Below are 19014 nucleotides of genomic sequence, written 5' to 3'. Positions count from 1 at the left end.
CACAAGAAGCGGATTTTGCCTCTGACGTGAGTCAAATGCTTGTTTTCTGCGCGTGTAGAGTGAAGTGCATTCAAACTGTTAAAGCGGCAAACTACGCGCGGTAGACGCGATTTTGACGCCTCAAACGCGGTTGTTGTAAATGCAGCATAAAACCAACAAAAAGTGAACGGAAGTTTACTGGAATAATGCTTGCATTTGTTACATTAACACTAAATAAATTCATATGAGAACATGAATAAAACAAATCTCTTTATTACTTCTTTATTTTACATTAACAATTTTATTAGAGGTAGCCCAAATCATTTTTGCAGATTAATCGGCACCGATAGATGATTGGAAAAATCATCAAAAGTCAATGCAATGGTGTGGCTTTGCTTCATATCATTATAAAGTAATTAATTTGTGACTAGATGCTGCATTAGCAGAGAAACAACAGCAGGAACCTAAGTTTGTTGTCAAGGCTGACAGAATGCTAATATTAGTGGTACGGTTGCACAAAAAAACACGCAGATAAATTCAACCCAAATGCTTAATGTCATGATTATTACCATCTATATGCATTAGTTTATATCCAGCTGGCTACTTTTATCCATAATTTAGCCAGATAAGATGCGTATTTTAAGTTAATAACAAGAGATTGTGAACTTTATGCAGCTGTCGGCAACATTAACATATCAAACAAAATTTCTGTTCTTTTTTATTATCACTGCAATACATTTTTTGCTATTTTGATTAGATAATCATTAAGTGTAATTTAAATGTTAACAATGGGAGTATTTTACAGAAGTATTTACTTAAATACTTATTAATTATATTCATTAAGTTTTATGTATACATTTATTTCATTTAGCACATTTTCATGGTTTAGTATTGTTGTTTTGTTTTGTAATAAATTGATTTTGATTTTATTTCTCATCAAATGGTACAGCTGAGCTCATAAGTTAACATTCAACTGGCAAAATCTGAAAAATCTTCGCATTTAACAAAAAATTAAAGAAATCACACAAACTGCAGTTTGTTTTTAATTTAGTGCTGTCGTGAATTAGCTATTTTACATAACAGATGTTTACATACTACTTTAAATTTACATTTTCCTTGAGTGACTCAGTCCACCTACCAACATTTTCAAGTTCAATATGTTCCGTAGTCAACAGCCTTAGGTTAGGTTTAGTGCTAATGTTAAAGGAACAGTATGTAAAGTTGTGGCCAAAACTGGTATTTCAATAACAAAACTAGTGGCTAAAACTGGTACTGCAATCACACAACTGGTGGCCAATACACAAAATGACAACATAAACATCAGTTGAGGGCTGCACCTCCACTTTTTAAATGACAATATCCTGGCCAGACCACTGTTGTCACTGATATAAGTATTTGAAATGAAAATGATTTCTTAAAGCAACACTATGTAGTTTCCATGTAAAAATGACTTACAGCTCCCCCATGTGGTTGAAAAGTGCAACAGTGCCTGGTATCAGACACTCTTCTGCAGGCAGGGGGAGGGGCGGGGCTGTGTGCCCTACCCTCCACCGCCACTTTCAGAGTGTGCTTGTAGCAGCTAGGAGGCTGCTCGGGTTGCAGCAACAGTACAATTTGTTCAGTTAAAAGTTGTTCTATCACTGAAATAATTTTAGAGACATTTTTTAAAGTTAAAAAAAACGACATAGTATTGCTTTAATGCCTAGTGACATATCAGGGCCATTTTATGATTAATTGATATAAATTTCTTACATACTGCTCCTTTAAGGACCGGGCAGGTTATATACCATTCAACAGGACCAATAAAAATGCCTTACATGCCAGAACATGCAGTGATAAACTCCATATAAAATTGCAGTGATCTGGTAGCAAAAAAAAACTCTACGTCTGTTGTATGGCGGTATTTTGGATTTAGGATTACTGACACTGAGCAGTTGCTACATCACGTGGCAATTCTAAAGCATTTCTAGTTTTACAAATACACATTTTAGCATTATCACTAAACTGTGTGTGGATTTTCCTGAAAACCCATCAAGTTGACTCATGATACCATTTATTATAATCGCAACCGCACATCGCAATATTAGCAGCAATAACCGCAATGGGAAAAATTGTCTAAATCATGCAGCCCTAGTATTAAGTATTGTTTTCGTTTTATTAAGATATATTTACATCGCTTCTTACGCACTAGATGGAGTCATGTGTTTAGGAAATTATTTTTTTCTCATTTAAAACATATGATAAGTATGTGCAAATACTGTGATATCAGTACCTGCCAGAGGATTGTACATGTTAATCCTGTGAAAGACCCTGCCATCTTCCACATGCAGGCCCTTGAGAGACGTCACAAACGCTTCCATTGACGGGAATCCAAGTTCAGTTGGCGAAAGCTCCTGTTTATATTTCTGAGCAAAAATCTCTGCAATCTTACTAAGGCAAATTCCTTCAGATTGCTTCTTCACAGTCTTGATAACTCTCTTACCAATTCCTGTATTAGCAGCGTCACCCATTTTTATATCTGTAAACATACACAATACAAGTATTTGAAGTAAAAACTGTAATTTTTTTGTGATTTACTATTTTTCACATAAAAATTATCCTGCATAATATCAAGAACATTCTGTCAAATATAACCTTGATATCTTTAATATTGAATGAGTAAGGTCATCATTTCAAAGAGTGAAATCATACTTTGATTCTCCAACGCTGCATCCGAAACCACCTACTTCCATACTATCCCCCTTTATTTTTAAACACAGAAGTGAGTGATGCGATGTATTTCCTTGCTTTGTGCGAGAAGTCCGTTTCAATAGCCAGCCGGTAGAAACAGTGTAGTGGGAGCACGCATAAAACATGATTTAAACAGTTATGGTAAATATTGACTATACCTGCTGCCATGTATGAACCAGTGTGAAGGTGAAATTAAGAAGTGGCCTGATATATCATATGAAGATATGTTCAATTATTTTGTGTTGTTGCTCAGGGGTGATGGGTCTTCAATGCACAACAATAAAAGCACAGAGGCATACCAGTATCTTTACAATGGGAAAGTCAGTCGAGAGTTTGTACATGGGAAAAAAACAAGACTGTGTTTTTAACCTTTTCAGGCGATAGTTTAAAACGTCACAACTGTCCATCTGGTATTAGTTTTTTTTAAACGATAATTTTTAATCTACTTGTTTGAGATTTTATGGCGACACATCAAGCTTCACGCAGTCCGACAGTCTGCAGCATCTTTTTTCATTCAACACATTGTAAGTTATTTGAACAAACCATAATAAACATATTAAACTACTACATGTATTCAGTAGTGCTGCACAATTAATCTAGATGGAGTCATGTGTTTAGGAAATGATTTTTTTTTTCAATTAAAACATATGATAAGTATGTGCAAACACTTTAAGAACTATAATAAACATTAACTAATAAGCAGTTTATGTCATATATAATCTAATATTGTAATCGCAATTTTTGTAATAATATATAGTAGCAAAAAAATAAAGCATATTTTTTTCAGCATAATATTAGTTGTTTTTGAACAACTATTGTATTTATTGTTCACTGGCAGTGTCTATGAAAGGTTTTACTGGATGGATGTGTGGATACAGTTAATGGGTGCATGTGCGCCACATACATATTCGGCTCTTGTGGGTGTATTATGGTTAAAACAAATGTTTTGTAGAGATTTACTGTGTTTGTATTAGGTATTATGGCAACCCCTAACTGCACAAATATGCCGGTCTTCCTGGATTTCATAGTAAACATTAACTAGCCAGTCAAAACGGCATACTCATGTCCTTCGCAATAGACTACCATTAGCTTTAGTGGCTCACCGGAAGTCTTACACAAAGGACCACAAAGATGGCAATGCCCACATTTACATCATAAATAAGGTGGATAGAAAGGAAGCGAAAAGCAGTCGGCGAGGTTAGTAGTATGTCCAAATTCATAGTATTTGAAAAACAGTAGGCGAAAGGAACCAGATGATCTACTTCTGGCAAGATCCTAAAGTGTTCATTCGGTGGACACATTACTATCCCGTGAGCCCGGGATGTCGGAAAGTGGTAACGCAGCTCTATTGAAATGTAAATACATATATTAAACAGACATTGCGCTTGTTTAACGCCATTTCAGTTAATGACTAACTTGTTGTTTTAAAGGAAAACACCACCGTTTTTCAATATATTTTACTATGTTCTTACCTCAACAGGGATGAATTTAGAAGCCACCAAACACTTCCATGTTTTCCCTATTTAAAGTAAGTATTAAAGTAAGTTCCCTATTTTTACAGTAAGTATGGTGGCACAAAATTAAACTTTTGTTTGGATCCTAAGGAATGAATGGGGCTAGGCTAAATGCTAACACATTCACGAAGCGCTGTACAAAGATTAAGTGCACGCATTGGACAAAGACAGGGATGTATTAATTCATCCAGGCTGAGTTAAGAACATAGTAAAATATTGAAAAATGGTGGTGTTTTCTTTTAAAATAACAAGTTAGTTATTAACTGAAATGGCGTTAAACAAGCGCAATGTCTGTTTAATATATGTATTTACATTTGTATAGAGCTGCGTTCCCGACATTTTCCAACTTCTTCATTGGATAACTCCTCTTCCGGGGCTCACGGGATAGTAAAGTGTCCACCGAATGAACACTTTCCTTTAACAGTCGATGAGTAGGTACTTCATCTAATTCAGTACCCATTGTCCCAGTATGTGTTTTCGGACAGAGTGAATATCTCATAATTAGATTACGAGGTTAATTTTGTTGCATTGTGTTCTCAATGAATATCATTAACATAAATTATATATATTTAAATCTCTGTCTGTGATCACAATTTATAATTAACACACTACATATCACAATTGTGTTCAATACATATTAATCAAATCATCAATCATTCTTTACCTGTTTTACAAAATCATTACATATAAATGATCTGTTATTCATATGACTCTACTAATGCACTTTACTGTAACATGAACACTAAATGTACAGTACAGTGTGACTAAATAAATAAAACTACATACATACATAAATAAAACAATACACAACTCGAATAAACACATCTAATTAAAAGACAAAATGTAATTTATTTAAAATAAATACTACTGACCTTCCAAACCATCTTCACTGAATGATGACTGCCCAAAGCAACCAACCAATACCACTGTGTGCTATTTTATACTAGACTCCTCCCTTAACCATAATAAATATACACTGTACGATAAGAAAAGAAACTGAAACTGTCAGCTATAAGTCTCATTTCTAGAAAACGGGGAATCTTTCGCGGCCATAAACAAAGATTGGCTTAAAGTCAAAAGCATACCCTACCTGTCTGAACACAGAGTTAGAAATGCTTATAAATGCCAGACTTTATCAGATCATAGCAGCCGTGTCAACACGGGGAGTGGTGTATGTAGTGTGTTGTGTTTTGGTGAATGATAGAGGAGGGCATAAGTTACACCCTTAGGTTTCGTTTTCCTTCCCACTCTCTCAGTTGATCTACTGTAATGGTTTCTGTTGCTAGGGAAGTCATGTGACTCTGTTCAGCCTCTATCTGGTGACCGTGAGTAGATACTTGCGTTTACTGAAACATGATACTTCATAACCGCTGCTTGATCGGACTCATTATGCAACTGCTTATAAAACGAAACAGTCAGCTATATGGTCATATAGTAGCTGCTTTATCTAAAGCAACCTCCATAACAGATAGTGAAAAAACAACAGGGGATTTTAAGCACCAATGCCAATATCTAGAAAGCAGGGGAGCTGAAGGCTGACATAAAAATATTGTGTCTGTGTGTGGTTGGGGAGGGTGGTATATGTGGTTTACGGGGTAATGAATAGGTTATAATGACATGTTTATTTCTCAGGCATAGTCAAGTTGTTTGTAGAGCACCTATTGTCCGATTCACATTTTTACGTTTCCTTTGGTGTGTAAGTGTACAAAAGGTACAAACCCCAAAGTAAGCAATGACGCGAGTTATCCTCTCCAACATAAATCTCTTTTCTTGGACTACAACAAACACACGGATTGTAATCAACAGTTTACTACCTGGGATTGGGAATCTGTACGTTGTGATTGGCCTAAATACCTCTGACGTCAGCCGGAAATGTGACGCTCCTTACTATGTTTGAAAGATATGTTCACAATGCAATGCTAAGTAAGGGATAACGTAGAGGCAGCCTGTAGTTATCGCGAAATAAGCCCCGACAGTGTGATCAGGACCCGACGCGAAGCGAAGCCGCTTATTACACGGCTACTTGCCACATAAGGAAAAACTGGACATGAATATGAATTTGAAACATTTTATTGGCATATTTGTTTTAAATTAACATTTTTATCCTTCCGCGAAACTGAACAGATGCATAAAATGATCGTAATACCTTATTAAGATCCTCTGCTTCATACTTGTCTGTCTCCATTTTTTTCCTCTTTTAGCCAGTCTTTGAGAAGTTTTATTGCCCGTTCTGTATTTTTTGTGTGTTGACTTCGTAGCTGTCATGCTCTATTTTGTCAAGTTCAGTCTCAGTAAGCTCTCTGTGTCTTGTCGTTGTTTGTTCTTCGTAGTTCAATTTTCGTTTTTTTCGTCTTAATTGGGGAGCCATTTGAATCGTCCAAATCTATCCACTGTTTAAATGGTTTGTTTTTTCCGTACATGTTAAAATGAATGTCAAAATTTTCCATTGTTAATTGTGGTTGTCCAGTGTTTGTCACAAGATGGCGCCAAACGGTAATCTTTGTTGGTGCGGAGGGATTTTAAACATACAAGTAGTGGCGGCTATGCGTTATTACTTTGGAGCGGTTATAATTTGAAAAGAACGAACCTGCCAATGTCTCAACTGACCAATCAGAATCAAGCATTCCAGAGGGCCGTGTAATAACAGGAGTTAACTTACAGGCTGCGAGTCAAAGTGGGAGGAATTATGATAATGTCAGTCTTGTCTAGATCACCAATCTCAGGAAGTAAACTGTTGCCTACAATATTTGGTGCTCTTTCAATTTTACTTATTTGAGCTTATTTATGGTATATTGCTTATAGGCTGCTGATTATAACTTAAATATTTAAAATAAAGTTTACTGGGGTATTATTAACCATTTTGACATCTGATTCTTCAATGCAAAATGTTTTAAAATTTTGCAAAGTTCCAGTACATCTCTAATTTGTAAATCATGATAGTTTGCTATAAAGATTGTAAAAATTTTTTTGGGAAGATCACCTCCCCATTATGTGTATATGCATAATTACATATTTAATTAATTGTATAGATATTTAATTAGATATTGTCTCAGAATACAAATGTTTACGAAAAACTATTAAAACCAAATTGCTATGAGTAGATTTCTGAATGGCCACAAAGGGGATCCACCCACTGATCTATATAAATGACTGGATTGCGCATAGAACGCTTGACGTAACTGCGTGAGGTGAAGCCAGCACAGAGTTCGAGCCGCCATCTTGGTATACCCAACCGGCAGAGAGCGTCATTGACTTCCATTCAAAATCATGATCAAAATTTACACCCTTTACAGCATATCAGTTACACAAGGTTAATTTTTATGATATGTGTACGTTAATTATTTGTTAATTCTGGTGTTATTTGCAATGTTTATGCTTTAATCGGGCAGGATAATGGATTTATAAAAAAACGTTAATGTGAGTGTGTCTGTTGCATTTGTTAATGACACGGGTATAAATAAAGTTTTGTTTGACATTCAGCTACACTGTGACAGCGTTATTTATCTAAATTAGTTTAGGTAACTTGTAAGTTTAGATAACATAATTACAAAACTAGCAAATTATTGCATGCACATACGGTACAAAGCATGATTATTTATTTAGATTTCAGAATGAGCACGTTTATTGTCATTAATACTAAATATGCTGCGGTCTGTCTGCTGATCTGATACTGTAATTAAGATGAATGTATAATAACTGATTAAAACGCAAAATGTACAACTTTCAGTAAATAATTATGTACATGCTTAGGACGTTTGTGTTGTAATAATGTACAGGGTAACTTCACATATAAAAACGAAGACGAGTAAAGTGATGTTTTATCATTAAAATCTGATAACGTCCATTGATTTAATAGAACGTTTGGGTATACCAACATGGCGGCGCGGTGGCTTCACAAGTGTGACGTCATGCGCAATCCAGTCATTTATATAGATCAGTGGATCCACCTAAGAATGGGACAATTACCGGTTTCACGATTAACCACGATAAAATGTCCTGATGTTAGTTTTATCGGTTAAAATTTCATTATCATTACAACCGTGTTTGATTACCGTGATTTCCTGTCCAGCCAGAATCAGTTTGACCCCGGCACGCACATGCAACATACGTTTGCACAAGAAGGCACTTAAGGGATAATGTATTGTATTCATTCACTGTAAACTTATTAGACAGATTTATTTATTAAATAATTTATTACAGAAATAATTTCAGGGACATGAAATATTAAATTGTGATTTTCAAAAATAAAACGTGTTCAAATGTTTTTAGCATGTGTATCAGTTCTTTTTGAACATTTCCATCTCATTTTAACAAAACCATGATAATATTGATAACGTGATAACTTTGGTCACTATAATCATGATATGAAATTTTCATACCGTCCCATTCCTATAAACTACTGATGTAAAGTAGATGCATTACAGATGCTTATAATTCTTATATAAAATTTGTTTCAAAGACAATAAAATGTGAAATAAAACTGTGACATAATCTTTACCTGTTAAAAGCTGAAGTCATTTTCATAAACCAGGCCTAACTGGTGATTTTATTATACATTTTACTATGTTTAAACATTCAGAAATCTTTCTTTACTGAATACCTTTTACAAAATTTTCCTTAAGTGACTCGAGGTTGTGTCAGTACATCGTGTACACAGGTACAGGCACTGGTAAGGACCCTAGCACACTTCACATTGGGACACTGTGTACTTAGTTTCCTGTGACGTGACTGCACGTTGTGTTCATTCACAGCTGTTAATCATTAACAACCGGCAAAACCAACATCTCTCTGACTTAATTTTTAGACACCAACAATTAATACTTAACTCAACACGTAACAGTTTTTTTCAACGGAGTTTCAAAGGACTATAAACAATCCCAAACGAGGCATAAGTGTCTTATCCAACAAAACGATTGTCATTTTTGACAAGAAAAATAACAAATATACACTTTTAAACCACAACTTCTCGTCTAGATACAGTCCTGAAAGCGTCAGCATGACCCCACGCAATACGTCATGACGTCAAGAGGTCACAGAGGAAGAATGCGAAACTCCGCCCCAGTGTTTACAAGTGTGTTGAAAGAGGACCATTCTGACGTTGTTGTATGTCAACTGATACTAATTAATGTCTTTGTGTCAGTTTATTGTTTAAAATGGTCCGCAAATGTGCATTTTATATATGTAACACGTGACCTCCCTACGTCACCACGCATTTACGTTAGGTCGCGCTGGACCGGATCTAGACGAAAAGTTGTGGTCCAAAAGAGCATATTTGTTATTTGTATTGTCAAAAATGACAATCGTTTCGTTAGATAAGACCCTTGTGCCTCGTTTGGGATTGTTTGTGGTCCTTTGAGGCTCCGTTGAAAAAAACTGTTGAGTGTTGAGTTGAGTGTTGAGTGTTGGTGTCCATAAAAGTCCATTAAAATGAGAAAAATCCTGGAATGTTTTCCTCAAAAAACATAATTTCTTCTGGACTGAACAAAGAAAGACATCAACATTTTGGATGACATGGTGGTGAGTAAATAATCTGGATTTTTCTTTAAAGAAAATTGACTATTCCTGTAAAGACTGGGTTAGGGGCTTATATCCCATTGGTACATGACCAACAAAGATGCAAACCAAGAAACTTGTCTTACTTGGCAAAACCAGACATGCAGTGACTAAATCCATACTAAAATGATGCAATACCGTGACATCAGTACCTGATAGACGTGCAACTGTGTGACACCTGTGAAGGGCCTTGCCATCTTCCACCTGGAGGCCCTCAAGAGACGACACAAAAGCTTCCATTGATGGGAATCCAAATTCAGTTGGCAAAAGCTCCTGTTGAAACTTCTGAGCAAAAGTCTGCGCTAACTTTTTAAGGCAAATTCCTTCACGGTGCTTCCTCACAATTTTGATAACTCTCTTACAAATTGCTCTCTTAGGAGCGTCATCTGTAAACAAACACAAATCAGCATTTAGAATAGAAACGCTAGACATAATACACTAATATAACTTGCCAAGCCATTTATTTTAAGCGCTAAATAAAGAACAAAAAAATGTATGACCATACCTTCAACGGAGGGAAATGGCAGCTTTTGAACTTGTACTAGTGGTTTGATCATGTTTTTATTGTAGATCCTTTCCACACAGAGTTGGTCACCAAGGTCATCCAAGAGGCCCTGGATGCCTGCCAAACCGTAATTGGTCAAGGGTCCAAATCGTTTGCCATAGACCCTCCTGTACATACATGTCAATCTGGACACCTCAACCCCCTCTGGGAAAGATTGTATCAGGCTGACAACTTCCTGTTTTAGTACTTCCAGTGAGGTGCCTGATAAACCAATATTTCATTAGTAACATCAACATTTTTGCCTATGTACAAATGTAGATAAAATGCACAACAAAAAATACGTATTCACTCAACAAGCTATAATTAGAAAGAGAAATCAACATTTTATTACAAATACGAAAGTTTCAGAAGATATTGGCTGCGTCCGAAATCGCATACTGTGACAGTAGAAACTGAATTAGATGAAGTACCTACTCATCGACCATTAAAACAGTAGGTACAATATTATGAACATGGATAGTATGAATGAATTCGGATGCAATATCTGCCACGTTGATACATCAACGTTGTTACATACGCCATCTTAAAGGTGCTCTAAGCAAATTCAAGCGTTTTAGACTATAAAACATGTTTTGTTACATACAGCAAACATCTCCTCACGATCTGCTTGCTGCCTGTCCGCTAATCAAACTGTAACAGTTCAAACATCAACAAAAAGTAACGGCACACAGATTTGCCTTGAGCGCCTTTAACAACAAGTTAGTCGTTAACTGGAATGACGTTAAACCATCTCAATCTAACCACAAGGGACAGCTGTTTAATATATGTATTTGCATTTGAATAGAATAACAGGAAGAGAATAACAATCAACTTTATAATTAAGAGTTAATATTCTGATAGTCAATGACGTATGCAGCCTAGAAATGTGACCTCCGGAGGCTGCAGACCTCAGATGGAAAACCACTGAATACTTTGAGACCTTACTTTGAGTAGTAGATCATCCGGGTACTTTTTGCCTACTTTTTTGCCGTTTTTGAAATAATATGTATCTGGATATATTACTTGCCTCACCTACAGCTTTTTGCCTACTATGGAAGTAGGCAAATTCGGACGCAGCCATTGTTTTAAAAAGGACATATAATGAAAATCTGACTTTTCCTGCATGTTTAAGTGTTATAATTGGGTCCCCATTGCGTCTATTAACCTAGAAAATGTGATAAAGATCAACCCAGTAACTTAGTTTTGGTAAACCATTCTCTGCAAGAATGTGAAAAAATATTTCATCGAAATCTGGTTCCCCTTGTGATGTCAGAAGGAGATAATACCGCCCCTTAATCTGCACTATCCAACCACAGCACTGCCATTTAGTGCAGAGATCAGCTCATTTGCATTTAAAAGGAAATACCCAAAAATGCTAATTTTTGCTCACACCTACAAAGTGTCCATTTTAACTTGTTATAATAAATGATCTATATGATATCTTGAGCTAGAACTTCACATATGTACTCTGGGGACACCAAAGATTTATTTGACAGATTCAGAATGCAATGCATATTTTAATTTTTCAGCATTATACAATAATACAGTTTCTTAAAACTGAGTTTTAGGACGTGATAAAATTCCTATGGCATACACTTTAAACTGCATCAAAGGGTTACTTAACCAGAAGAAATAAAATGTACAATACTTTGATTTGTTCCTGAAGTCGAGGATATTTCTTCATCATCCTGGTCGGAGAAAGACCTCAGAGACCTTTGACCTCTTTCAGAGTCAATTCTCCTTCCAAATTTGTCTGCCATTGTCTTCTGTACTTTCTTTTCTCATGTAGATCAATGTTTTCTCCTGGTATAACGTTAGTGTATACTTCACTGTGAATTCAAAACAAAACGATATCAATGAAATGTGTCCTCGTGCTCTTTTTGCATCTCTAAACTGTACCTAATATGGTTTATTTTTAAACTGACTAACAATAGTATTTTTCATTTTCTTCATGATACAAATCAGTTTATTTGTATCAGACTGATGAAAATGTATCTTGCCATAAACTGCTTTCGTAATATGCCATATATGAAATATGCTGAAAGTGAGCAAAATATACGTAAAAAAAACACACAGACGAAATGGTTGGGGGGTTACAGCCAAAATAAGTACCACAGTAAATGTTATACATCTTGTCTGTTAAAATAAACATACTGTATAAAAACTTTTAAAGCACACAAGCTGAGATAAACCCTAACCAGTTGTAGTCGCTGTCTTTATTCTTCAGTGCATTGCAGTCAGTGTGTGAGCGCGCGGCGGGCAGAGCGCGTGTTGTTTTTAATCAGCTGGTTTGTCTTTGAAAGACTTCAGTATGAATTTAACATCTGAGAGGCATCATCGCCCCATAGCGGTGTGGAGTATATACTCCAAAATAAATAAACTGTTATAAAAGTCATTTTGACAGGAAAGTTTTCTAAGGCGCTTTGGAGCTTTTCTCAGATCAGAAATTACATTTTCAAAACATTTTGTTAAACGTCCACGTCATCAAGTCAGTTGTGCACAACATAAGAGCAAATTCTCATTGTTATGATGAACTAATTGCAAAAGCTTACACTCATACAGATGATACAATGGTCTGCTGTTTGCTACATTTTCAATTGCTTTTGCCATTTTCATCAAAATACATTATTCTGGTTGCTGTTGAATAGTCTTACACCTTTAGGAATTTGTTCATCGCATAAGTCATCATGACATGCAGAATGGTTGACCTTTTTGTCATAATCTGTTTTTCCATTTATTTATTTATTGTTTTATAGACTTTTGTAAATGTGAACTGAATTGATAAATTGCTAAAAGGGAATGAATGTGTGAATTGTTAGATGACTGTATAAGACATTCTGAGTGATTATTGCTACGTGGGAGGAAAGATTTCTGTTTTGATGTGGATGAGAATCTAGCCTACCTGACAGCCTTGGACAGCAGGATGTCCATCAGGAGAACATTCTGAGTTTTGATTTGATTTTTTTTTTACATTATACAGTGAACCTTTCTAGTTTTGCTTTTGTATTTGTACTGCAAAATATGATTTATTCAATACCACAATGTGTGTTACTCACTGTGTTTACAGAAAACGTAAAGGTGTAAATACGAATTCTGTCCATCTTCTTGCAAATAATATTTTACAACAATGAGTAACTTCATACTGTTGAAATTGTAAAAGCAGCCATGTGTCACACCACGGTCCGTCCAGCAGAGGGAGACGGAGAACACAAGGCCTTCCACCACTTCCCTTTGATTATGATTATCTTATTGATATCACCTGCTGTATCTAGTATTTGTGTGAGTTTATAAAAGACAAAGCTTTTGTATCTTTGCTCAGTCTTGAAATTCTTTTGTTTGCTGTAACTCTGGTCTAGGATTTTATTGAGAGACTTTTGGCAAATACCTTGTGACCTACTTGCTTGGAAACTCTTTGTTATTGGAGTAGTTTGTTACCTTTTGAGACCTGCGTTTTGAGTTTGTGTTTCAAGACCTCAAGTAAATACTGTCCATTCTCTTAAAGTCTTATTCTCGGATTCAAGCAAGGCCCGCCGCTGACACCATATTCATTTACAATTATCAGAAAATACTGACATCTATAATTGTCTAATCTTGTCATATTGACAACATGGCTAAACATTTTGACTGTCTTGTTCATACAATGTCAATTTGATAACACTGACATGTTAACTGATGTAAAAAAAAAAAATGCTGAAAAAGCTAAATAAAACATCTGTCACAAATGTAATTTTATTCTGTTTATGCACCCTGTTTACAAGTCTCCGGAAATTTAAAAGGATACATAGATGGATAATATTAAATCGATTGGTATTTAAACAAACATTTACAAAAATACATACATTTGTTTGGCTTACATAGATGGACATAAACTTAAAATATTAATAGTTTTCCCCACTACCTTATCGGTTCGCTTCATCAAGACATAACCTACTGGAGTCATTTGATGGATGTGCTTTTTGAATAAGTTGACCCAAATTTAAAAAGATTTTAATTAAAAAATATATATATGTTTATTCAACTGAAAAAGGAAGTCTCATACTTCTGGGATGGCATAAATCATCAAACAATCTTCATACTTGGATGAACTATTGCTTTAAAGCTAATGTCTGCAGTAATATATAAAATGAATTAAAGGGTTTAGCAGGTAAGAATAAATAGATTTATTTCAGTCCCACATAAATTTGAATTTCACATCTTTGATTTTGTCTTTGTACACAGCATTAAACCGCTGCTCTTGAGCCTCAGTGAAATGATTCTTCCAGTCACCTGCAATTCCTGATAGAAACAAAAACACAAGAAATGGTTTTGAAACAATCACAATATCTTTTCAATAATACATTTGTGGCAAGGGAGATGTATGTGTTATAAAATATTGCATATTTTACCCTTTCTCAAAAATTCAGTTTTCTTTTGATCCATGAACTCTTGTGGAACCAGAGAATAGTTGGACATCTTGTTTTGCTTCATGTTCTTGAAAACACACTTGTCAGCAATTTTCTCGATTACTTCTGCGCTCAGAGATTTTCCAAGAAACTTGGCGATTTTCTCCACAGATGCCTTCAGATCCTGTTAAAGGTTTAAAATTTTCAAGTTAGAAAACAAAAAGCAATCTTACGCTGATTTCAATGCAAAAGCGGCTCCATCCATCAATAAATAAGATAATAATATTAACCAAATGCTCTTGGCACCTATACGTTTATCAAATACTTCGCTTCAAATCCGCTTAATCCAAGCTTCAGCCTATTTAAATATTTTAAATGTACGTTAAACATCATAACAATTTTTGTACTTGGACACCTGCCATATAGATCACAGCACCCCCAAATGTGTGGTTAATTTTCTTAATTTTTTACCTTTTGACTTTTGTCATTTGCAATGTTTCGACTTTCGCTTTGCACGCGAAACTAAACTTAAACAAAATCCTGCACATGAAGGTTTTGTGTGAGCACATGAAACTAAACTTTTGATTTTATTACTCCAATGTCATCTTAGGGGCTCAGTACATCTTAAAGGGGACATTTCACAATACTTTTTTTTTTAAAGATGTCAAATAAATATTTGGTGTACCCAGAGTACATATGTGAAGTTTTAGATCAAAATACCCTACAGATAATTTATTATAAGATCTTAAAATTGTCACTTTGTGTATGTCCTTTTAAATGCAAATGAGCTGATCTCTGCACTAAATGGCAGTGCCGTGGTTGGATGGTGCAGATAAAGGTTTTATCCCCTTCTGACATCACAAGGGGAGCCAAATTTCAATGACCTGTTTTGCAGGAATGGTTTACCAAAACTAGGTTTCTGGGTTGATCTTTTTCACATTTTCAAGGTTGATAGAAGCATTAGGGACCCAATAATAGCACTTAAACATAGAAAAGCTCAGATTTTCATGATATATCCCCTTTCGGTGATTTTGCAACTGTTTACTTTTCATTTTTGAAAAGGAGGTTTTTGACAAAAAGAGCTTACATGCACTAAGAAAGACAAATGATAAAGTGACATTTGTGAAAAAAGGCATTTCCATTACTGACATTTCAACATTTTCAATAAAGTGACATTAATGAACCTAAACATAAGAGTCAGATAAAAATGCTCACTTACAGGAAAACGTGTCAGGGATTTGCATCTGAACTCTTCATTTGTATTTTCCCCCAAAAACTGTGTTATAAATAATAATAAAAAACGGACACTTGCACATTACTGTAGTTTGATTCCTGGTATACTTACAGCTATCATTTCTTCATAAAAAATGTGCAGTGTGGGTTCCTCAGCATTCAGCCACCCTTTTACATGATCGAACCAGGAACCAAACATGACTGGAAAAAGAAAAGCATGTCCCCAAATGTAAAATATTTGGTGTGATAATGTTTTTAAGTGCAAGGAAGACACTTTACATAATACTGATACATCAAGCATATTAATACATAAACATTAATTAATCCAAATGTAATGATGAGTTTCCATTTCTAACACAACTCTAATGTACATGAAATATTCAATTTGAAGACATGCAATGGATCTATGAAAAGATGCTCTACTAAAAGCAGAATAACTCTTCCATAATGTATGTCTTTATCACTTAGGTAATTGCATGTCTTTAGAGACACAGAGAGAACATGCCAACCCCACACAGATAGGACTGAATAAAGATCAAATTCATACTTTTTCCATCAAGGAATTTCTCCATGAACTCATCTTGGGTTCCTGGGTTCACCAGATATGAGGCCATCCCATAATAGTGGAATGAAGATGTGAACACGTCTTTGGGATTCCTCAAGACATGAAGAACCTGAAGTACATTTGAATGCATAAAGTACATTTATATTCTGGCATTTTGCAATGACCGTTGCTAAAAATGTAAATAACTTTTGTAAAAAATTTTACCCTTGGCTTTATTTTGAAGAAAGACTCGTTCATCATTTGCCGATGATAGTGAGTTGCAAAGATGCGAGGCGAGGGTCGTTCCTCTAGATTGAGCAACATCGCCCGATGTTCCTCCAGCCATGGGACTCTGTCCCAGTTTGGGACAGTCAGTACGGGAGTGAAATCTCCTTCACTAACTATCAGAGGCACGATCTCCTGCATCCATGTCGTACCTGCGACCAGGTAGAAACAATAAACTAATGACTCTTTCTGTTTGTAACATGAAAAAACATTCACCTGCAATGTTTTGACAATACAGACAACAAGGAAAGGTTTTGTATTGCTATGATGAGCATTAGACAACACTGCAGGACCAAATACTTACATAAATAAAACGTTTAAGAAATATTCTGCATTAAAATGTAAAGAATTCCTATAATGTTTTTTTTTTACATTTTTATCTTGTATACAAATGTTTGTGGTATTTTGGCAGAAACTTAAAGAGGACCAAAGTTAATCCTGTATGTGAAAGAACACTGTCTGATACATGTTGTTACATTTCAATAAAAATTTAACCATGAGTTTACTACAAATAAAAAAGTAACACTTTACAAAACAGTTATGTGTTAACAATTAGTTAATGCATTCACTAACATGAACAATAGCATTTATTAATCTTAATTCATGTTAATTCTTAGCATTTCCTAATTTTTTTTTTTTAATTAAAACTTGTATTTAACATTAATGAACTAACATAATTAACTGTATTGACATAAAGTAACAATAAGCAATATAGGTTTTCATGTGCTGGGCAAAGATAATCGCGATTAATTGCATACAAAATAAAAGTAATTTTTGGCATAATATAAGAGTGTGTGCTGTGTGTAATTATTATGTATATAAATACACACACATTCATGTATGTATTTAAGAAACATTTACACATGGAATATATATTATATATTATATATACATTAAAAATAATATATATATATATATATTTTTATTTATTTATATATTCTATAATAATTACGCACAGTACACACACACATATTATGCAAAAATGATTTTTTTCTATGCAATTAATCACAATTAATTTTTGACCAGCATAATGTTAACAAATATAGCCTTATCGTAAGTTGTGTAATATTTTTTTACAATGATATTGCTATACAGTAATTATAGTTTTATGGGTATTTACAACCATTACAAATGGTAATCAATATGCCAAAAACCATAGTCACTACACTTTCATTATTTGCTTAATGGCTAAGTCAAATAAACAGTGTTCAACCATACAAACTTACCAGATTTAGGATAAGTCACAATCAGGATGTCATCCGGGCGAAAAGTGAAGTCCTCATAGTATTTCAGACTTTCGGGAGGGTGCAAAGTTGTTGGGAGGTACATCCCTTTATATACAGTGTACAACTCTGCCTCTGTCATTTTCTAAACTACACAAGAAATAAACAAATGAATTGTTCATGTAAGACCTTGAACAAGAAGTCATTCAAATCTCAACCAGAGATTCGGGCGGAATAGTTTCTTTCTCTATGTGATAGCGAGTAACTCCTCCTCTGTTGTATTGGCACATCATCATATCTCTGAATCCAAAGTTCATGTAAGGCAACACAAATAACGACTCTCTCCAAAAAAGTCTAGAAAGCAGTTAAATAATCTAAACCCATAGATTAGACCCACAGTTATTATTTCAGAATAAAGTAACATAAACAGTAAAGCATTTTACTTTATAAAACCTTAAACATATATTTTAAAGTATGTTTATTTTAAAGACCTTATACAAAATAAGACACGAGGTTCCTCAAGACATGAAGAACCTAAAGTACATTTATATTTGGGCATTTTGCAATGTATACATTTTTGTCATAATAACTTAGCTATTATTTATAAACTATACGAAAAATAAACACTTCAAACAATTGGATTGTTCATGTAACACCGTGAACAAGAAACCATTTTACTTTGCTACTTTATAAAACCTTACTCATGTATATATTTTAGAGTATGTTTATTTTGTAAAAATGTGTATTCACTATATTCCAAAGCATAATATTGTATTTAACCCCATAAACACTAGTGCACACTTTTGTTTCTGTGAAAATAAAAGGTCAAAATATGTACCACAGCTGTTACTGGGGCTGTACCCTTTCAAAAAGTACACATTGGCACCTTATTAGTTACATATTAGTATAAAGGTGCATATTGGTACCGAAAATATAGATATCTGTATTACCTAATGGTAAATATTAGGCCTATTTAAAAGGGTACTCCCCAGTGACAGCTGGGGTAAATATTTATACCATTTTTTCT

General features: G+C 34.7%; 2 protein-coding genes across 5 annotated transcripts in view; both read right to left on the bottom strand.

Annotated features, from left to right (window-relative positions):
• LOC129420559 (uncharacterized) overlaps positions 1 to 12639 on the bottom strand; it is an 82716-nt gene extending 70077 nt beyond the window's left edge. For 2 of the 4 annotated variants that reach the window (XM_073866615.1, XM_073866616.1), the window contains exons 1-5: positions 12519 to 12639; positions 11969 to 12149; positions 10282 to 10542; positions 9929 to 10162; positions 2252 to 2497 (exon numbers count right to left, since the gene is read on the bottom strand). In XM_073866615.1, the coding sequence (XP_073722716.1) occupies positions 2252 to 2497; positions 9929 to 10162; positions 10282 to 10542; positions 11969 to 12080 (853 nt within the window). In that variant the 5' untranslated portion in view covers positions 12081 to 12149; positions 12519 to 12639. Of the gene's footprint in view, positions 1 to 2251; positions 2498 to 5095; positions 5266 to 5313; positions 5337 to 9928; positions 10163 to 10281; positions 10543 to 11968; positions 12150 to 12518 lie in introns of those variants that run through there. The other 2 variants (XM_073866618.1, XM_073866617.1) reach the window with 2 other exon arrangements.
• A 1817-nt stretch (positions 12640 to 14456) lies between these two features.
• LOC129420554 (sulfotransferase 2B1) lies at positions 14457 to 18243 on the bottom strand. Its single transcript, XM_055175506.2, has 6 exons — positions 17991 to 18243; positions 16705 to 16916; positions 16483 to 16609; positions 16048 to 16136; positions 14706 to 14886; positions 14457 to 14595 (listed from the first exon to the last, which is right to left on the bottom strand). The coding sequence occupies exons 1-6, from the start codon at positions 18127 to 18129 to the stop codon at positions 14486 to 14488; spliced, it is 858 nt and encodes a 285-aa protein (XP_055031481.1). The 5' UTR covers positions 18130 to 18243; the 3' UTR covers positions 14457 to 14485.
• Positions 18244 to 19014: the final 771 nt, after the last annotated feature.

This window comes from Misgurnus anguillicaudatus, chromosome 4 (genome assembly GCF_027580225.2).
Source record: "Misgurnus anguillicaudatus chromosome 4, ASM2758022v2, whole genome shotgun sequence".
In the NCBI taxonomy this organism is placed as follows: Eukaryota; Metazoa; Chordata; class Actinopteri; order Cypriniformes; family Cobitidae; genus Misgurnus; species Misgurnus anguillicaudatus.
This window is presented reverse-complemented; position numbering and strand designations above follow the sequence as displayed.